At 45.2% G+C, this 21668-nt stretch overlaps 5 protein-coding genes across 5 annotated transcripts; 3 read left to right on the forward strand and 2 right to left on the reverse strand.

The window, feature by feature from the left end:
* Nucleotides 1-177: 177 nt before the first annotated feature.
* Nucleotides 178-5529, reverse strand: V2V93DRAFT_376203 (ABC-2 type transporter-domain-containing protein). The gene is made up of 3 exons (XM_066911682.1): nucleotides 4575-5529; nucleotides 2421-4515; nucleotides 178-2356 (listed from the first exon to the last, which is right to left on the reverse strand). Exons 1-3 carry the CDS (start codon nucleotides 5072-5074, stop codon nucleotides 536-538), a joined length of 4416 nt encoding a protein of 1471 aa, XP_066763279.1. The 5' UTR covers nucleotides 5075-5529; the 3' UTR covers nucleotides 178-535.
* Nucleotides 5530-6679: 1150 nt separating this feature from the next.
* V2V93DRAFT_376207 (ABC-2 type transporter-domain-containing protein) lies at nucleotides 6680-11580 on the forward strand. The gene is made up of 4 exons (XM_066911683.1): nucleotides 6680-7304; nucleotides 7393-7475; nucleotides 7555-9539; nucleotides 9608-11580. Exons 1-4 carry the CDS (start codon nucleotides 6751-6753, stop codon nucleotides 11426-11428), a joined length of 4443 nt encoding a protein of 1480 aa, XP_066763280.1. The 5' UTR covers nucleotides 6680-6750; the 3' UTR covers nucleotides 11429-11580.
* Nucleotides 11581-12700: 1120 nt separating this feature from the next.
* V2V93DRAFT_382884 (ABC-2 type transporter-domain-containing protein) lies at nucleotides 12701-17535 on the forward strand (the record flags this gene model as incomplete). The annotated part of the gene is made up of 5 exons (XM_066912172.1): nucleotides 12701-13242; nucleotides 13306-13388; nucleotides 13451-15086; nucleotides 15154-15541; nucleotides 15592-17535. 5 exons carry the CDS (start codon nucleotides 12701-12703, stop codon nucleotides 17533-17535), a joined length of 4593 nt encoding a protein of 1530 aa, XP_066763281.1.
* A 693-nt stretch (nucleotides 17536-18228) lies between these two features.
* V2V93DRAFT_376215 (major facilitator superfamily domain-containing protein) lies at nucleotides 18229-20109 on the reverse strand. Its single transcript, XM_066911684.1, has one exon. It carries the CDS (start codon nucleotides 19927-19929, stop codon nucleotides 18379-18381), a length of 1551 nt encoding a protein of 516 aa, XP_066763282.1. The 5' UTR covers nucleotides 19930-20109; the 3' UTR covers nucleotides 18229-18378.
* Nucleotides 20110-20151: 42 nt separating this feature from the next.
* Nucleotides 20152-21580, forward strand: V2V93DRAFT_376216 (glycosyl hydrolase). Its single transcript, XM_066911685.1, has one exon. The coding sequence runs from the start codon at nucleotides 20401-20403 to the stop codon at nucleotides 21520-21522; it is 1122 nt and encodes a 373-aa protein (XP_066763283.1). The 5' UTR covers nucleotides 20152-20400; the 3' UTR covers nucleotides 21523-21580.
* The last annotated feature ends 88 nt before the right edge of the window (nucleotides 21581-21668 follow it).

The raw sequence follows: 21668 nt of genomic DNA on the forward strand, positions 1-21668 counted from the left end.
AAGAGCCGCACACTGGCCAACTCACAGAGATACCCATTTTGCGCGCACCGGGGCACCGGAGCCGATGCTCTCCGACAGCATGTTGTTTTGACTTTTGATTGCCACATTTTTTAATCGCTTCCACGTTCGAGCGGCGATTACGGAGTTGCTTTCACCGTCTTCTTGACGTAGTCATCATTCTACTAAACCCTGTCAAAATTTATTATTTTGAAGATGAGATCAAATAAAAGCAGTAGAGTACATCGAATTTCAGATACATGTATTTGCACCTTCCCCGGTAAAAGAGTGAAAAATAATGATTTTATTTTTATGACTGCATTAATTTTCAAATCATCAACATATTTTGACAAACAAATATTTTAATGATGCTAAATAATTACATATCACTGTCATTGTAGACCCTTTCTCTATAATTTCAACACTAGATCGCAAACGAGCAACATATCTAACTGATTAATATGATATTAAAAACAAAATCGACAACGATGAGAGGAATCAAAAAAAAATATAAAATTGCTCTATGCTGCTTGCTTATTCACGCCTCTGATTTTTTCTTCCAGGACTTTGGCACTCTAACCAACCAATAGAAGAACAGTGCTCCAAAGCAATTGACAATAATGTAGACCCACAAGAACCCAAAGTTTCTCCATCTATGAGAATAACTCGCCGATACGGACGCCAAGAATGTGTTTGTGCTCTTCACAGTGCAGTACTTGCAATCACTAGTCGAATCCGGATTGAGAAGATTACCTCCCGCAGCTTCAGTATACGCTCCAAGGTACTGCCCGCAAGTCATGCCATCGACAGGAGGGATTGTAAGGTATTCGATATCGGAGCACTGCACTTCGGTATTGGCAACACCGAGCGATAACATGCTGTCAACAAAGTAGGTGAATGGCGAAACACGATACATGAAAATCCAAAACCCGGGCATCTGAGCTGGAGTAGCAAGCACACCACAAAATATCAGACAAAGCGAGAAAATCAAAGTAGCCAACGATGCAGCGTTATCAGCAATTTCTATACCGGCGACAGCCATGTGAGCAAAAGTAGACGTGAAAATCATAAACTGCAAAATCGTAAGAAACATAAGTCCTGCACGCTCGCTGGTCTGGTGCGCGACAATGGCATTCCTCTGCAATCCAATAGGATAGTACCAAGTCAAAAACGACATTACGCCAGCCAGGATTTGCCAAGGAATCTCGGCTACAACGTTGGCAGCCATGAATGTCTGCCAAGAGTAAGTTTTCGAGGGTCGCTCGCGGACCTCGTATAACGAACGCTGAGTAGTGAAATTAGGCATGAGCTGTGCGCAAACGTTTCCGAAAATTGTGTAAAGCATGAAAATGGAGAACATTTGGTTCTGCAATCCCTGAAGCGATGTACCGGCTTTCCAAAAGGAAAATCCAATAAAGAAGGCACAAAAGAAGCACAGTCCAAGCTTAGACCAGATGTAAGAAGGGGTACGGTAATACTGCTGGGATACACGGATCAGAACTTCACGGAACTGAGTCCAAGGGGTAGAAGCAAACTCGCGGTGGTCAGCCTTTGACGTAGTGACCGGCAGCTTTGAAAGTTCTTCCTTCATATTATCAATTTCCTGGCGGACAGCCACACGCTCAGGACTCTCAGACCAGCATTCTGCCCAGTCGCGAACAGCTACTGAACCAGGGGCGGCACCAACAACTTCAAGCATCCATTCTGCAGGATTGGCAAAAGACGGGCAAGGGTGAGCACCTCCGCGCTCAAAGTAGTCGATCAAAGTTTTCGAGTTCTCGCCAATAAGACCAAAATAAGCAGTACGACCACCCGACATCAAAAACAGCAATCGGTCAAATTCCTGGAAAAGCATGGCAGACGGCTGATGGATAGTACATAAAATAGCCTGTCCACTGGCAGCAAGTTTCTTCAATAATGTAAGAATTGACCAGGCAGTTTGTGAGTCAAGACCAGAAGTAGGCTCGTCAAGGAAGAGTAAGAGTTCAGGCTTGGCAGCAAGCTCAACACCAATTGTAAGACGCTTGCGCTGTTCGACGTTAAGACCTTCACCGAGGACACCAACAACAGCATCAGCATAAGTCTCCATCTCAAGGATACTAATAACCTCATCAACATAGGCAATCCTTTCAGCGTGGGGGATATGAGCAGGCTGGCGGAGGACGGCAGAGAAAGTAAGGGCCTCACGAACAGTCGAAGTTGACAGATGCAAATCCTGCTGCTGTACATATCCGGTTTTACGCTGAAAAGAAGAATCACGCTGGTGACCATTGACAAACATGCCTCCAGTGACAACACCCATAGTCACACGCGAAGCAAGAACATCAAGAAGCGTGGTCTTACCGGCACCAGAGGCACCCTAAATTATATACAAGATTAGTTGCTGAGCTAGGTAAACCCTTTTTTTCTTATTCCAAACATACCATAAGAGCAGTCAAAGTACCAGGCTTGACAAATCCATCGACATGATTCAAAAGCCTGCGAGGCGCACCTTTAATCTTAATATCATAGCACACATCTTTCCAAAAGAAAATATCACTGTGCTTCTGGATGTTAATCTTCTCAGTGCTCTCGTTATTGGGAGAAGGCTGAGACTTTTCTGCAGAGTCTGAGCTATTGGCGTAGCTCATTACGCCATTCGACTCTTCATCTTGCTTGGTGTGCATCATGTGATCAGGTACTTCTCCGCGCTTGAAAACAAGGATTTCACCTTTGGAGCGAGCGGACTGAATGTATTCGGCAGCCAAAAGATGGAAGAACGCAAAGGCGACAAGGAAAGCAATCATAATACCTAAATTACGCCAAATGTGAGAGGCATAGTACTGATAAGTGACATTGATGTAGTCATCTCCATCGACATAGTCTCGACCGACAACTGAACTAGAAACAGAACAAATCTTATTGGCCAGCGGAACATCTTCGTAAAGAGCACCGGAAGGAACAAAGACTGAGCAAGGAAACTGTCGATTGCGGAACTCGTTGACCATAAAACTCTCAAACGCGTAAGCGATAGGGTCAAGGTAGTTCATCCATCGGAACCATCCGTGCATGTTTCTCGTAGGAATAGCAAAGCCGGTATAAATGACCAACAAAAGCATGAACACACCAGCGGGAGCCATAGCCTGAGAAATCGTTCTTGTGATCGAGCCAATAAAACGGAAGATCATAGACATAGTAATAACACAGGTGAATGAAAATAAAAGGAATGTGAAGAAGGCTCCAGGCTCACGTCGAAGGTTGGTCATGAAGTACAACGAGAGATTAACAGCTAGACAATTGACTATTTTGGTAGGTAAATCACAAAGCATGTTTGCAATTGATTCCGCCGAAGGATGATAGAACGCATATCGAGTGTGCTTCTCGACAATTGGACGCTGAGCATACAAAGTCAAAATTTCGAGAGCAGAAGAGAAAGCGTTAGTCAGGACGGCAAAGAAAAGTAAAGCACCACGAGAGTAGAATGAGCCAGTATTGACAGGCAAGTTATAGAAGACCGAAGAGATAACGAGAGAGAGAATAAAGTTGAAGACGACGGTCAAGATGGCAATCGAAGGATCACCTTTAACTCGCTGGAAACCGCGCATGACGCAGAGCTTTACTTGCATAGCATAGGAGATGGTGTAAGACGACTTGACAGAGATCCTGCCAGACTGGTTAGCCTGTCGCGACTTGTAGAATTGGTCAAGCGCCTCGCCACGAAGAGGATAGGTTTGATCGAACTCATCAATCTCCTTAACAATGCTAGTACGCAGCTGGCTTTCTTGCCATCGCTGAGCAAACTCATCCGGAGTACGCGGAACGCGGTTCTCGAATCCAGCACGAGGAATACGCTCGGCCGGGTTAGTAAGCGAAGTCAAGAAATCTCCAGTGGTCTGGCGAGCGGGGCACTCGAAACCCATATCAATGAAAAAGTCCTTGGCAAGGCGGGTCGAGCCAAAGTAGATTTGACGACCCTCGTAGAGCACAATAACCTTGTCAAACTCATCATAGGCATCCTGCGAAGCCTGATACAGAGACACCAGAGAGGTAGTCTTGGTAGTGCGGGCGAAAAGCTTGAGGTTGCGGATAAAAGTCAAGGCAGTAGCCGAGTCAAGACCACGGGTTGAGTTATCCCAGCACTGAAGAGGAGCACCTCCAAGCATGGCTTCAGCAATAGAAACACGCTTTCGTTCACCACCAGATACACCGCGGACGTATTCATTGCCAACCTTAGTGTTGATTGTGTGCGTCAAACCAAGCATTGCCATGACAACGTCGCGCATGTGCTCGGCATAGCGCTCGCGCGAAACACCCGTGACGCGATTCTTGGGAGTACGGGCCAGTGCTGCAAAGTAGAGAGCCTGACCGACGGTCAAGTGAGGGAAATGAATATCAACCTCAGCATTGTAAATGACTTCGCCACGGAACTGAGTACGAATAAGCTCAGAGGGGACACCTTGGTAGTTCAGGTGAGAGTCATCAGTAACATAGTAGCCATGAGTGTCACCAGCAACCGTTTTGAGGAAAGTAGAACAACCACTATAATACAAACATTAGCAAAGCTTCTTTTAGAAAGCAAACAAATAGTTCTGACATACGATCCAGGACGGCCAAGGACCATTAGCATTTCACCAGGCTGCAAGACACCTTCGAAGTTGCGCAGAATGTCAATACGACGTCCCTTGTTGCGCGTAACAAGAGAGGCAAGACTGTTAAGACCATCAAGAAAAACATTGACGACGGTTTTTTGAAAGTCGGCAGTAGAGCCGAATCCATAGGCAGAGAGATTACGGAAGGCAATGCCGGCGGTGCGGACAGGGAACGTCTCGGGGTCGCGCGAGCCAATGTCTAGAAGAGCTTTCACAAAGAAAGAGGCAGAGAACTGCTTACTGAAGGGGTCTAGACGGGGATCCTTGGAGGAGTCTAGAAACGGATTGACATCTGTACCGGGTGTAAAGTTGGTACTAGAAACAGATAGCTGAGAAAGCTGACGGGCGAGGTTAAGAACAGGCGTGTTGTCATCGCTGAGGTTCACAGACTCATCTTCTTCAGGACTAGAGTCCGAGGGCGGCTTCTTCTCGAGGTCGATGTTGTCCATTGCGCTTCACGCGTGCAAAGGGAAAGGTGCGAAGAGAAAGAGAAGTGGAGAGGTGAAGGAGAGAAGCGCCGAAGAAGAGCGATAGACTTAGTTATATTTACTTTGCGCCGGAAGAACAGTCTGGCACTGGTCCGCGCCTTACAGTTGAGTGGGTCGACACTTGGCGACACAGACGCGGCATGGCAGCTAACATACGTCTCTGGCTGCGATCCCAGCCCTACTGCTCTTATCGCTCGAAATAAAGACAGAGAACGCCATAAAACCATGAGACGATCAGACAAGGGCAATATCAAGACTGCCGAGTCACTGCTGGGTAACCATCGCTAGCAAAGTGCTCCAGTATGGGGTAGTTCATCAGCATAACAGGGTTCGTTACATAATCACGTGAAGACGGAGAGCAGTGATGATGCGGCGCAAAAATGCACGTGACTTTGCCGGGGCGGAGTTAGATCGCCGAGCGCGCGCAGATGAAAGTAAGCGCGGGAGAGCGGTTTCCCGAGAAGAGCAGCGCGCGAAGTCGCCACTTCGAGCCAAGATTAGTCACACCAGGCTTCTGCGATCCACCCTCACCAAAATAAGGTAGAAAATTAGTCATTACGAGTCAGAAAAAATTTACAAGTAAGAGTATAAAAAAAAACCCAGCGATTATGCGCAGGAGAGGGAGAGAATTAGGCGTGCTGAGTACATTCTTTGTTTGTTTGCAGGCGCGACACAAACACTTGCTCGTATTCGGTGTCGCTCGACACAAGATAGTGGAGTGTGGTAATTTCTTGTATCCCGTGCCCCGGGACCAGCTCGACCGAGAGCACTATCGAGCAGATGCTCTGTGTTGTTTTCTCACACACTCATCCGTAGCCCTCGTATATGTTTACATTTTCTATATCTATTGCTGACCGTTTTCACAATCTCTATCAAGTGATCTCTCAGTCAGACGCCCGGCTACATGACCGTCCTTCAATCTGCGCTGACATCAAGCTTCCGGTCACGGCAGCCGCACCGTCCGGCATCCGCGCCTCACAATATGCGGCTGCCCAGGCTGATACCAAGGAGTATTTTTCTGGCCGCGGGTGCTCGTTAGTTGCCAACGCAATTCCGCGCTCTAAAATAGATTACAGATCGGGGACCTTCTCCTGTAAATTAGGTCTTATTTCAATTTTTAGCTACTGTCAGCAAACTGCCAATGCCGAGTTCCGGTGGAATCGCAGTCAGCACTCGCTGCTTGGTTGCTAATCCATTATAGTCCAACTATCACTCGCTCTCAAGCGTCGCAACGGCATATCTTCTCTTTCCCATACTGTCGATACCTACCATTGCTTAGATCTACTTCTATTGTTGGCTTGCCATCTTCTGTGTAATGACGATGATAATCTGTTTTTCTGTAAATCTGAGGCCTGCCGACTGAATCCGTCATCTGCCCCAGAAACCCTAAAACCCTACATACATGTGAGCAAACCCTGGAATAACAGCCTCAAAGTATGCGGCGCACTGCCTCCATAGCAGCAAGGCTTATTCTTGAATCGATTCGACAACCTGTCGAACGCCTCGAAAATGAGCTATGGGCGCGCGTGGTGCTCAAAAAGAGCCCGTCGGCCGCTGTTTCTGACTTGTTCTTTTCTGTCTCTCAGCTCCAATTCCCATCTACCCCTCGCGGTATCTTCTCTTGTTCTGTCAAATCAATGGTCGACGAGAAATCCGCTCTTCCCGACGGATGGGTCCCATCCTCTGCTTTACCGCAGCAACATGATGGTCAACCTGTGCCGATAAGCGCTGATAATGCTACCGTTGACGGCGCCTTCGATGATGGCTTTGACGAGCGCGTTACCCGTCTTGCTCGTCAGATTTCACATCTGTCCACTTACTCAGACCATGCAGTTGCTCCTAAAGATGGTCTCAATCCTTTTCTGGACTCCTCTTCTGATCCCCGCCTCGACCCTTTCTCGGACTCCTTCTCCGCGTCCTTCTTCGTCGACACATTGCTTGACATCGGTCGCCGTGACCCTGCTGCCTATCCAATTCGCACTGCTGGCGTCTGTTTCCGTAATCTCTCGGCATATGGATTTGGTACGGGTTCTGATTATCAGATGACCGTTGTCAATGCAGTTCTTAAAATTGGCTCCACTATCCTCAACTCTCTTCACAAGGGAAATCGCCAGCGAATTGATATTTTAAGAAATTTTGATGGCGTGCTGAATCCCGGTGAAATGTTGATGGTTCTGGGCCGTCCTGGATCGTATGTGTTATATCATGAGATGTTTAATTCGCAAATCTTTTTTTTGTTCCTCTTTTTTTCTTTTCCTAACGTTGTCATTATTTTCCAGTGGCTGTTCCACCTTTCTGAAAACAATCTCGGGTGAAACTCATGGATACTATGTTGACAACGACAGTCACCTCAACTATCAAGGTATGCTTCATTTCTGTTAATTATAAAAAAAAAAAAAAAGAAAAAAATATCCCAAATCATCCTAACAGTTTACTCATAGGTGTACCATTCAATCTCATCCGCTCCCAATTCCGCGGTGAAGTTCTCTACAATGCCGAGACTGATGTGCACTTCCCACATCTGACTGTGGGTCAAACTCTCAAGTTTGCTGCTCTTGCGCGTACTCCTTCCAACCGTATCCCCGGTGTCTCCCGTGATCGATACGCCGAGCACATGCGCGACGTTGTCATGGCAATGCTTGGTTTGACGCACACAATCAACACTAAGGTTGGCGATGACTTTGTTCGTGGTGTATCTGGTGGTGAACGCAAGCGTGTTTCTATTGCTGAAGCCATGCTTGGAGGTGCTCCTCTTCAGTGCTGGGATAACTCAACCCGTGGTCTTGACTCGGCTACTGCCTTGACTTTTATCCGCAACCTCAAGCTTTTCGCCCGCACTACCAAGACTACCTCTCTGGTGTCTCTGTATCAGGCTTCGCAGGATGCCTATGATGAGTTTGACAAGGTCGTTGTGCTCTACGAGGGTCGTCAAATTTACTTCGGCTCGACTCGCCTTGCCAAGAACTTCTTCATTGATATGGGTTTTGAGTGCCCCGCTCGCCAGACCACTGGAGATTTCTTGACTTCGCTTACTAACCCGGCCGAGCGTATTCCTCGTGCTGGATTTGAGAACCGTGTTCCGCGTACTCCGGATGAGTTTGCCGCCAGGTTCAAGGAGAGTGATATTTATCGCGCGCTCAGTCAAGAGATTGACAGCTTTGAAGAGAAGTACCCTGTTAACGGTTCAAACCTTGAGTCGTTCGTTGCCTCTCGTAAGGCTAATCAATCAGACCACATCTCAGTCAAGTCTCCGTACACTATCTCTGTGGCCATGCAAATCAAGCTTTGCGTTTCTCGTGGATTTCAGCGTCTCAATGGTGACTGGACTTTATTTTTTACCACTATCTTTTCCAATATTGTTTTGGCTCTCGTCGTTTCTTCTGTCTTTTATAATCTCTCTCCCGTTACGGGCTCGTTTTATTCTCGCGGTGCTTTACTTTTCTTTTCCATTTTGCTTAACGCCTTTTCATCTGCTCTTGAAATTTTGTCACTATACGCTCAGCGACCGATTGTCGAAAAGCATACCCGCTACGCGTTTTACCATCCATTCACAGAAGCAGTATCGTCTATGCTGTGTGATATGCCACTGAAGTTACTAGTCTGCATCGGATTCAATCTCACATTGTACTTCATGACCAACTTGCGACGAGAAGTTGGACCTTTTTTCATTTTCTTGCTCTTCTCGTTCTCAGTTGTTATGGCAATGTCTATGATTTTCCGAACTATCGGTGCTTGTTCGAGATCTATTTCGCAGGCCATGGCTCCCGCTGGTGTGCTTATTCTCATCCTTGTCATTTACACCGGATTCACTATTCCGGTTAATAACATGCACGGCTGGGCTCGGTGGCTTAACTATCTTGACCCGATTGCTTACGGCTTTGAAGCGCTAATGATCAACGAGTTCCGTCATCGTGAATTTCCTTGCTCGTCCTTGATCCCATCTGGTGCTGCTTATGAAAATGTACCTTCATCGTCTCGAATCTGCAGCGTTGTAGGAAGTATTGCCGGTCAAGACTACGTGCTGGGTGATGACTACATCGGCGAGAGCTTCAGATACACTGAAGGTCATTTGTGGCGTAACCTGGGTATCACTTGGGGCTTTGTTATCTTTTTCTGCGGCGTATACTTGCTTTCGACTGAGTTTATTGCGGCTGCAAGATCAAAGGGTGAAGTTCTTGTCTTCAAGCGCGGTCAGCTGCCTCCCGCTGTCATCGTTCCTGATGATATTGAGAGTGGCAATCCTCACGAAAAGCAAAAATATGGAACCAACTCAAACTCTTCATCAGAGGAGATCAACATTCAGAAGCAGAGTGATATCTTTTTCTGGAAGGATGTGTGCTACGATATCAAAATCAAGAGCGAGCCACGTCGCTTGTTGAACTTTGTTGACGGGTTTGTCAAGCCTGGAACTCTGACTGCTCTCATGGTGCGTCTCTTTTCGATTATTATTTTTTTCTGTTTCAATCAAAGAAGCTAATAGATGAGTTTAATTAGGGATCATCGGGTGCCGGTAAGACTACACTTCTTGATGTTTTGGCGTCGCGTGTGACTATGGGTGTTGTCACTGGTGATATGCTTGTCAACGGCCATCAGCGCGATTCATCGTTCCAGCGCAAGACTGGGTATGTTCAGCAGCAGGATTTACATTTGTCCACTTCCACTGTTCGTGAGGCTCTCACTTTTTCTGCCCTTCTTCGGCAGCCTGCTTCGACCCCGCGGTCCGAGAAAATTGCTTATGTTGATGAAGTTATTAAGATCTTGGAAATGGAAACCTATGCCGATGCTGTCGTCGGTGTTCCTGGTGAAGGTCTTAATGTCGAGCAGCGTAAGCGACTTACTATTGGTGTCGAACTTGCCGCCAAGCCTGCCCTTCTGCTCTTTCTTGATGAACCTACTTCTGGTCTTGATTCGCAAACGGCGTGGTCTATTTGTTCGCTTATGCGAAAGCTCGCAAACAGTGGTCAGGCTATTCTTTGTACTATTCACCAGCCATCGGCTATTCTTTTCCAGGAATTTGATCGCCTCCTCTTTTTATCTCGAGGCGGAAAAACTGTCTATTTTGGTGAGATTGGACAGAACTCGTCTATTCTTACCTCGTACTTTGAGCGTAATGGGTCGCACCCGTGCCCTCCTCAGGCTAATCCTGCTGAATGGATGCTTGAAGTTGTAGGTGCTGCTCCCGGTTCAGTTGCTGTTAAGGATTGGTTTGAAGTCTGGATGGCGTCTCCTGAGCGTGATGCTGTTCGCGCTGAGATTGACAACATGAGGGCGGAACTGTCGCTACTGCCAAAGTCTGAAGATTCTACTGCATCGAAAGAATTTTCAGTTGGATTTGCTGAGCAGTTTAGAGAGGTGTTTATTCGTGTTTGCCAGCAGTATTATCGAACTCCATCGTACTTATGGTCTAAGATGGGTTTGTCGACTGTGTCCGCTCTTTTTATCGGCTTTTCTTTCTATAATGCTGGAACTTCGCTCCAGGGTCTTCAGAACCAGATGTTTTCTATTTTCATGTTGTATACGATCTTCGGTAATATTTGCGCTCAGCTAATGCCAAACTTTGTCACTCAGCGTTCTCTTTACGAAGTTCGTGAGCGTCCCTCGAAGACTTATTCATGGCAGGCGTTCATGTTGTCCAACATTTGTGCTGAAATTCCGTGGCAGATCATTTGTGCGGTAACCATGTACTTTTGTTGGTATTATCCGATTGGTTTGTACAAAAACGCTGAACCTACCGATTCGGTGGCAGAGCGCGGAGGGTTAATGTTTTTGCTCATCCTTGTCTTTATGATTTTCACATCGACTTTTGCGCATATGGTAGTCGCTGGTATCGATCTTGCAGATACTGCTGCTAACCTCTCCAACTTGTGCTTTTCGCTCACCCTTATTTTCTGTGGTGTATTGGCGTCGCCGCAAAACATGCCCGGGTTTTGGATTTTCATGTATCGCGTGTCGCCGTTCACATATCTTATCGATGGCATGCTATCGGTCGCGGTAGCTAACACCGATGTCGTGTGTTCTGATATTGAGTACAAGGTTTTCGATCCTCCTTCGGGCATGACCTGTGAAGGTTACATGTCGACTTATATCGCTACAGCAGGTGGCTCCTTAAAAAACCCTGACGCTACGTCCGACTGCCAGTTTTGCACTGTCCAGTCCACCAATGTCTTCTTGGCTAGTGTGAATAGTAATTACTCTCACAGATGGCGAAACTTTGGTCTTATGTGGGCATACATTATTTTCAATGTTTTTGGAGGTATTTTCTTTTACTGGTTTATGCGTGTACCGAAAAAGTCCATGAAAAAGAAAGCTGAGTAGAAATAGCTGTATTTATTTTTTTCACTTGTCGATACTTCGTATATCTATTAGTATCAGAGTATATAACCTTGGTTGTCGGTTTTTAAGTATTAAGGCAGATAAAATATATAATTATTGAGATATGTTTTTTAATATTAAATCTAATAAATGAGGTTTTTTTTTTTTTGCTGTTGCTGAAAAATATTGAAGGGTTCTAGTTTATTAGTAGGACTGCCTTAGCTAATATTGAATTCGAATGATATTGGGGCGGGTCGTGCACCCATAATCAGATTTCAATTTCATAATCCCCGTGATAAGATTACGACCATAATGAAGAAGCTGACACACCTTCAAAGTTGGTTTTGCCGCCTTGAGACAATGACGTAGCTGACAGTGAGTGTAGAAAAACACGGCCAATCTAGAAAGAAATAGTGGAGTGACTTATTTCGGCCATCATCGAACTTTAATTTTAGGTTCCGCAATTTGCATTGTGCTCTGTGGTTGATTAAGACACTCTCGGCGAGAATCTATATTCTATTATATTTACTGAAAGCGAGAGACAGTAGATGCTATTGTGTATGAAGCGCAAAGAGTAAAATCAAAGTATACAGAATTTTAGAGCTGCAGATTAATGGCATGGCACAAACTCGACTATAGCTTAATTGATAAGGGTGCCAGCTTCTTTTCTGCTTGTTTTGAGTTTTAGAGTCCCGAATGCATAAATTTCCGGGCCTAGCTAGGTCAAGCTCGAGGTTTTGGACTTTTTAATCATTTCAGACCGTTTGCTTCTCATGCCAGAAACCGTTGTTATTTAGCTCTCAAAGTGCTGATCAAGTGCTTTGTTGAATAAAATACTTACGGCGCTTTCCTATTTATATTTTTACATTTAAAATATGATTTCATAGCATTACTCACGAGCAGTCATTTCAAAAAATGTTCTTGTGCGGCTTGAAAGGGTTGCCTGTTCGCAAACCAAAAAGGTAAATTAGCGGTAGCGGCGTAGTTAGGGTTTGCGAGACATACGCCGCTCACCTGATAAATAGCACCATTGATGATGTATTCTCGCCCTGTCTTTTCTTTGATAAGGTCGGAAATAGAGTACTATGCAGCAGCCATCTATGTTCAGTCTCGGAGTTTTGATCTCGGCATCAATAAACTCTCCGGCCGAAGATCCTTTATTTAGGCCTCGCCCTACCGCCTCCGTAATCCTGTCAATCCGTAGCCACAATATTCGCATTTATATAGGCGGATCAAACTCGACTGCTAGTGGACTAGCATTTATCTACAATAATAATGACTGCAGACGCCTCCTCTGTATCTTTAGCATCTTCAGCTCCAATTGCAGATGACAACGTCGAGGATTTCGCAGACTCGGCCACCGCGTTTAACGATAATGCCGAGATAGAGGCACAAGTTTTGCAACTTGCGCGTCAAGTTTCCAACCTCTCATCCTACTCATCTAATAGTGCTCGCAACAATGATCTCGAAACACCTCTTAACCCGTTTCTTGACGGATCAACTGATCCTAGGCTAGATCCTCTGGGAGACCACTTTTCAGCTTCCTTCTTTGTCAAAACTCTACTGGACATCAAAAAGCGAGACCCCCAGACATATCCAATCAGAACAGCTGGTGTATCCTTCAAGGATTTGTCGGCTTACGGATACGGCACTGCCACCGACTATCAAAAGAATGTACTGAACTCATTTCATTATGTTATTGATCGTGCTCTTGCTCTTGTTACTCGCCGCAAGGAATCACGGGTCGATATACTGACTGATTTTGATGGTCTGCTCCTACCGGGCGAAATGTTAATGGTGCTTGGTCGCCCTGGATCGTATGATAGATCCTAGTTTTTTTTTGTTTTTGAGTTCAATGCAGATTTCTGACGGCAGATTAGCGGATGCACGACTCTTCTCAAGTCAATTGCGGTTGATACGCATGGGTTCAAGTATGGGGCCAACACGTCGTTGAATTATCAGGGTGAGCTGAATTATTCTCCTAGAAAAACTAGCTAGCTTTAATGCTTACAAAATTCCTACTAGGTGTGTCAAAAGAACTTATGCATTCGCAATTTCGTGGTGAGATTCTATACAATGCAGAGGTAGATACTCATTTTCCTCATTTGACTGTCGGCCAAACTCTTCTTTTTGCAGCACTAGCGCGAACTCCCAAAAACAGAATTGCGGGAGTTTCTAGAGCTGTTTATGCCAAAACTATGCGTGACGTTGTTATATCAATGCTTGGACTCACTAAGACTGTTGACGTCAAAGTTGGTGACGAATATATTCGAGGCGTTTCTGGTGGTGAGAGAAAGCGCGTCTCAATTGCAGAGGCAATGCTTGGAGGCGCTCCTATTCAATGCTGGGATAATTCAACCAGAGGATTAGATGCTGCCACAGCCATGTCTTTTATTCAAAACCTCAAAATGTTTGCAAGGACGACAAAGACCACATCTTTAGTTTCTCTCTATCAAGCATCGCAAGACGCATATGACGCATTCGACAAAGTAGTTGTGCTTTACGAAGGCCGTATGATTTACTTTGGATCAACTAAATTTGCTCGTCAATTCTTCGAGGACATGGGATTTATGCTCCGGCCTCGTCAGACAACTGGAGATTTCCTTACCTCTCTTACAAATCCTGCTGAGCGACTTGTCAAGCCTGAATTTAAGGACAAAGTTCCTCGGACTGCCGAGGAATTTGCTGCTCGCTGGAAAGAAAGTCAAGTTCGAGCGCAGTTACTACAAGATATTGAAAACTACAATATCAAGTATCCGCCACTGGGACCGTCACTAAAAGAATTCGAAGTCTCTCATAAAGCGGCTCAAGCAGATCATATTTCTGCGCGTTCTCCATACACCATTTCTTATGGTATGCAGATTCGCCTTTGCGTTACCCGCGGATTTCAAAGGGTCAGAAATGATATCAGTACCTCAGTCGTCAATGTTCTATCTAATTTCGCCCTTTCACTCATTATTTCTTCGGTGTTTTACAACTTACCCCAAACTAGCGGCTCCTTTTACTATCGTGGAGCTCTTTTATTTTTTGCAGTATTGGTGTCGGCATTTACCTGTATCATTGAGATCATACAACTTTATAGTCAACGACCCATCGTTGAGAAACACTCCCGCTATGCATTTTATCATCCGTCAGCGGAAGCTATAGCAAACATGATTTGCGATCTTCCAGTTAAGATTATCACTAGCATTGCATTCAACATAACACTCTACTTTATGACCAATTTGCGTCGCGAAGCTGGGGCGTTCTTTATTTTTCTTTTATATTCATTCACTTGCACACTAACAATGTCTTCAATCTTTCGTACCATTGCCTCAGTTTCAAAGTCCATATCGCAAGCAATGGCCCCAGCTGGTGTAATGATGCTTCTTCTCATGCTATATTCTGGATTTACTATTCCTACTCGTTACATGCACGGCTGGTTTCGCTGGATCAATTATCTTGATCCAGTCGCGTACGTCTTTGAGTCGCTGCTGATCAATGAATTTCGATATCGCGACTATGCATGCTCAAGTATGGTCCCTCGAGGGGGGATTTATGATCTTGTGCCGACATCTGATAGGACTTGCTCGTCGACCGGAGCAGTTGTGGGTGAAGACTACGTTCAAGGAAATCTGTATATTGAGGCTAGCTTCAGATACATGCCCTCCCATCTTTGGAGGTATGTCTCAGATTCTTAACTGTCTCTTTCATTTGCCCGTTTTGCTAACTTGACTTCTCTTAAATAGAAACTATGGTATTATGTGCGCTTTTTTTGTTTTCTTCAGTGGAACATATCTTTTATGTACAGAGTTCATTCAAAGCGCTCGAACAAAAGGTGAGGTTCTCGTATTCCAACGCAGTCATTTTAAGAAGAGACGACATCAATGGAATTGGAGCCACTCAACAGCTACTACTGCTTCTCAAGATATTGAAAGCGCCACCAGGCACGAAAAAATTCAGGAAGAGGATGACGGAACGGCCAGTAACTCCGATGATATCAATTTGCAAGAGCAAACCGATGTCTTCTTTTGGAAAAATGTCTGCTACGATATCCCCCTTAAAGACAAGTCAATCAAGCGACTACTAACTAATGTGGATGGCTTTGTCAAGCCTGGAACATTGACTGCATTGATGGTAAATACTCTTGCAATTATTTCAAGACGCCACTAATATGTATTTGTCAGGGTGCCTCCGGGGCCGGCAAGACTACGCTTCTTGATGTCCTAGCGTCCCGCGTCACGTTTGGAGTGGTGACAGGCGACATGCTAGTTAATGGTCATCAACGCGACAATTCGTTTCAGCGCAAGACGGGCTATGTTCAGCAGCAAGATCTTCATCTTCAAACCTCAACAGTCAGAGAGGCGCTGAGATTCTCAGCAGTTCTTCGTCAACCGTCATCTGTTCCTATGGCTGAGAAGGTAGCATACGTGGATGAGGTCATCAAGATTTTGGATATGCAGGCATATGCTGATGCAGTAGTTGGCGTTCCTGGAGACGGCCTGAATGTTGAACAGCGTAAACGTCTTACAATTGGTGTTGAACTTGCCGCCAAACCGCAGCTTCTACTTTTTCTTGATGAGCCCACATCCGGTCTTGACTCACAAACCGCTTGGTCAATTCTGATGCTACTGCGAAAGCTGACCAATCACGGACAGGCAATTTTATGTACAATTCATCAGCCTTCTGCTGTATTGTTTCAGGAATTTGATCGTTTGCTATTTTTAGTTCCGGGAGGCCGTCCTGTATACTTTGGGGAAATTGGTGCCAAATCTCGAACATTGATTGACTACTTTGAGAAGAATGGGTCGCAGTTATGTGCAGAAGATGCCAATCCAGCTGAATGGATTCTTGACGTTGTCGGCGCTGCCCCTGGAAGTGTTATGATTAAAGACTGGGCACAAGTGTGGTTCGATAGTCCTGAGCGTGCTGCAGTTCATAGAGAGCTAGATCAGATGCGCAATGATCTTTCAAAGCTTGCCGTCAAAGAAGACATTCACGCGCATGAGGAATTTGCTGTATCCGGTATGGTTCAGTTTAAAGAAGTGATTGTGCGCGTATCGCAGCAGTTCTATCGTACGCCGACATACATTTGGTCAAAACTCTTTTTGTGCTTTTTTTCGGGGTTTCTGGTTGGCTTTTCATTTTATAAGTCTGATAGGAGCTTGCAAGGATTGCAGAATCAAATGTTTGCCGTTTTTATGCTTTACACTATCTTTGGCAATATCTCATCGCAACTGATGCCCAACTTTGTTACCCAAAGATCACTTTATGAGACGCGCGAGCGACCGTCTAGAACATATTCGTGGCAAACATTTATGGCTGCTAATATTATTGCCGAAATCCCGTGGCAATTACTGTGTGGCCTCTTCGCGTTTTTAGTCTGGTATTACCCGATTGGATTCTATCAAAACGCAAAACCTAATCATGAAGTGGGCGAAAGAGGAATTCTAATGCTACTGCTAGTAGAAGAGTTTATGGTGTTTGCTTCAACGTTTGCTCATATGATGATTGCTGGTATCGAGATTACTTCGACTGCAGCTCACCTTGCTTCTTTCTGCTTAGCAATGTCATTGATGTTTTGTGGAGTTCTCGTGTCGCCTGATACCATGCCCGGATTTTGGATTTTTATGTATCGCGTGTCGCCGTATTCATATTTGGTTGATGCGATGCTTTCGGTTGGTGTGGCAAATAATGAAGTGACTTGCTCGGATGTCGAATACTTGCACTTTCCCAGTCAGTTCAACATGACTTGTGGTGATTACATGTCTGGTTACATGTCTGTAGCTGGAGGATATCTTACCGATCCTTCTTCGCTTGACTCTTGCACGTTCTGCTCAGTGAAATATACAAATGTGTACCTGACTAGTGTACACTCGTCGTATGGTCTGAGATGGCGTAACTTTGGAATTATGTGGGCTTATATTATTTTTAATATTTGCGCTGCTTTTGTTTCCTACTGGTTGTTTAGAGTTCCGAAAAACGCAAAGCACGTTCACAAGATTACGATCCATCCGCCTCACATACCAGCGCATCTTACAGATATTTTGGGTCATCAACTGCATCATGAATCAGATGAAACGAAGGATAAAGACGGTAGCAGTGAAGGAGAAGAAACTTTTTCAGGGTAGATAATATAGTCATAGCTTTGGTTGGTCTACTAGGTCATTATCTGTCTGAATAATAACTATAATTGCAATGCAAACATAATTTTTTTATCCAGATGCAGGCAGAAAATGAAGCTACTGGTCTGCAAATCATTAGGCATCTAGTTGCTTTGGATCTGGAAGAAAAAGTATATATCGACGCCAAGTATGAGCTGATTCTGTTTGTCACATGATTGAGCATTACCCCATGTTATTGACAGATTACAGATTTACGCCAGCTAGTTTTAAAGAAAGTTTGAATTCTATCAAGTATGTTTAAAAAGAAAAAAAATTTTGATATAGTGAATTATTAACACAAAATGTATGGAGATGTAGAGATGGAGCAAAGATTTAGGGATTGTTTTCGGGTCGAGGAAAAAGCGCCCGAGACAAATAATGGATGTTTAACTCTGAGTTTAGGTGCACGCGAGCTTCTAATTGATTCAATTGATGATCATTTTCACGCATTCTTATCTTCTGTGACCACATATTAATCAGGTTTTCAAAAAGACTAAATGAAATGTTGCTTAGATTGAGAAGGAGAATAGGGATGTGGATCAAATAATATAATCGACTGAAAAAAAAATACGGTTTCTGACATACAATAGAATACGCTGTAGATCTGGGAACAATGATTTCTCTAAAACTCCGATATTCAAGGACAAATTACGACTATGGAAAATTTATATAAATCTGTATTAAAAATAAAAACAGAAAGCAACGAGATAAACAATAGTAGCTCAGTGTGATAATTCACCTTTTCCAACACCATTTCCCAAAGTCCACAAGACATATAAATCACAAAATGGATAACATTCAAAAGAAAATTTAAAATTGATAGCGGAAATTTGGATTTTCCATATCTGTAAGATCCTCAAAGGCATGGGTCAGATCAATATCTGGGATAGCATCGCCGTCGAGGAACTTCTGGTCCTTGATCGTGTTTTGGCGCTTGAGCCAGATACGCAGAAAGACCAACATGATGATCAACAGACCATAGCAACCCATATGTACTGCAAAGGCAATTATATATCGAGGAGCATCAGTTGTCCGGAAAACCTGCGGTCCAACTGTGTTGCCTACAGCCCATCCGACAAAATTCATAGCGATGGCACAAGTCTTCTTGGTTTGGCCCGCAACATTGCGGGAAAGCATTGAGAGACCGAGAGTAGATGATGCCCAGAATGAGAGTGTGAGATAGTAGCAGAAGAGTAAAGCAGCGCGGCGTGTCACGGTATTGTCGTTGACGACGGTCATGAGAACAACGGTACCGATGATAGAAGGTATAACAAAGCCAATCATAAGATAGATGTTTTGCTGAAGCTTTCTGGACAGGTATGCCGAGCCAAGAAGGATGACAATAAGGTAGGCGCCCAAGACCATAGCAAGCAGTTGAGTATGTAGAATCGAAAACCCAAAAGAGGAGATGATAATGTTTGCAAAAGCACCGAGGCCAGAGGTAGGCAGGGCGGTGAAGAACTGAATAAACGGATAAGCCCAGCACTGAGGATCGCGCAAGGCCTCGAAAAGCTGCTCACGACGGAAGTGCCTGTTTTGCAAGCCAGTCTGATTTGAGCGAACGCGCTCGACCATAAGCGTTTTGTCCTCTTCTGAGAAACATTTTGCACGCATAGGCGAGTCTGGCATATAGTACCCAACAAATGCGCCCCAAACGACGGACAAGCAGCCATAAGTCAAGAAGAGAATCTGCCAATTATAAATACGGGCATGCTGGATAAGAGTAAAGCAGTACGCAAGAATTCCGCCGACAATTTGCTGCCCGCCATTCATCATATACCAAAAGGCAACGGTAGCAGCCTGCTCCTCACGCCGGTACCACATTGAGGAAAGAACGACAAAAATGGGCTGACATGAACACTCGAAAATACCTAGTAAAGTACGAACAACAACAAGATGGGTGAAGTTTTTGCACGCAGCATGAGCGGCAAGAGAAATAGACCAAGCGATAATGTTAAAGGATAAGTATTTTCCGATTGGCACTCGTTGCACGATCCAATTGGTAGGAAACTCCCAGATGAGTACAGCAAGATAGGTACATGTTGTCAGCCACTGGTAGTCTTGTCCGACAAGTCCTGTTTCTTCCTTGATGCCCATAATTGAAGCAAACGATAGGGTACCCTTGTCAAGCGCCTGAAGGAAGTAGGTGATAACCATTACTGGAAGGACGCGTCGATCGATTTTACGCTTGAGGCGCGTGTTTGTCTGCTCATCGATAACGACAGCCTGTTCAGCAGCATACTGGAGAATTTCTTTGTCGACTCTTTTTGCGTCAACATGATCAAATTCGTCAATGTGAGCGACGTTTGGCTTCTGGTGCTCGAGATCCAACTCCAATTTGGTGCTTTGTGTGTTAGCCATTTCCGGGTGAGAAGAAAGAAGATGGGAGAGAGAGAGGACGACGAGCAGGGACCGAAGTATTTCTAGAAATCCTGTCAATGCAGACGAGGCCAGCGGTCCTGCTGCTCGCTGCAGCAATGATCCAAGATTGTCGCTGTCGTTTTTTTGCGGGGCGCTCTCCACTAACTTTGACCCCGCGATCTTCGAACCCCTGAGCGGGCATCTCCCCGCGCTACGGCTGGTCTCGACAATGCTCGGCGTAGCTCTTTGGCCGATGACCGAGATATCAAGGGTTAGGTGTTTACCATAGCAGCCGCAGCGCATCCTCTGCTCTGCGAGTCAGATGGGGGTCTTTCAGAGCTGCGTTGATAATGACGTGAAAATTCCCCCTTCCCGAGGAGCCAAGCCCCGCATTCTCACTATTAATCCGCAAATCTGGTCCAAGTAGCTATATAATCGTGTCTAATTGAACACAACAGCTCTTGCATAAGCATGCCTTCGACAGTCAACGGTATTTCCTCGGCGACGGTGCACGACAGCATCAAGCTGCTGATCAAGAATCTCGTCGAGATCAAAGACACAACGGGCGAATTTCTCATGACAATTCCTGATGGTCGAGTAATTGATACCAAGGGCTGGCAAGATTGGGAATGGACCCACGGTATTGGTCTATACGGCATGTGGCATTACTACTCTCTCACGGCCGACCGCGATGTGCTGGCGACTATCGTCGACTGGTTCACTTGCCGATTCGCGGAGGGTACAACGACGAAAAACGTAAACACCTTTGCCCCATTTCTCACACTGGCTTATCTGTACGAAAATGCGGCCACTACCGATCCCACTTATCTGAGTTATCTTGATGCATGGGCCGAGTGGGCGATGTATGGTCTCGAACGCACACCCTACGGCGGAATCCAGCATGTTACCTATCTCACCACGAACCACAATCAGCTGTGGGACGACACGCTGATGATGTCAGTGATGCCATTGGCAAAGATTGGTCTTGTGCTGAACCGACCAGAGTATGTCAATGAAGCCAAGCGCCAATTTTTGACACACATCAAATATCTCTTTGACCGCCAGACTGGACTCTTTTTCCACGGCTGGACATTTGAAGAAGGTGGTCATAATTTTGCAAATGCTCGATGGGCCCGTGGCAATTCATGGATTACGATCGTGATTCCCGAATTCATCGAGCTAGTTGATCTTCCAGAGGGTGATTTTTTGCGCGTATTTCTGACTGAGACCCTCGAAGCTCAAGTCTCTACTCTTGCAGCTACACAGGATCAAAAGACTGGTCTGTGGCATACGCTTTTAGATGACGAGACAGCATATCTAGAAGCTAGTGCCACGGCCGGGTTTGCCTATGGCATTCTTAAGGCTGTTCGCAAACGATATATATCGGCGGAAAAGTACCTGCCAGTGGCCACGAAAGCAATTGCAGGAGTAATAGCCAATATTAGTCCTGAAGGCGAACTCTTGCAAACCTCATTTGGAACAGGGATGGGCGACAATCTGCAGTTTTACAAGGATATTAAGCTTACATCTATGCCGTACGGACAGGCTATGGCGATGATGGCTTTGACTGAGTTTTTGAGAGTGTACATTTAGAACTTGGCATAGTAACTAAAATCATCTTTTTCAATATAATGCATTTAAATAAGACGAAGACGCCCCACAGGAATGTGATATTTGCATGCTTCTAGACGAGTATCGCGTGAACTGTAAGTAGCAATATCAAGCCGAGGCTGTGAATA

Source organism: Kockiozyma suomiensis (genome assembly GCF_038497685.1).
Source record: "Kockiozyma suomiensis strain NRRL Y-17356 unplaced genomic scaffold V2V93scaffold_18, whole genome shotgun sequence".
Taxonomy (NCBI): domain Eukaryota; kingdom Fungi; phylum Ascomycota; class Lipomycetes; order Lipomycetales; family Lipomycetaceae; genus Kockiozyma; species Kockiozyma suomiensis.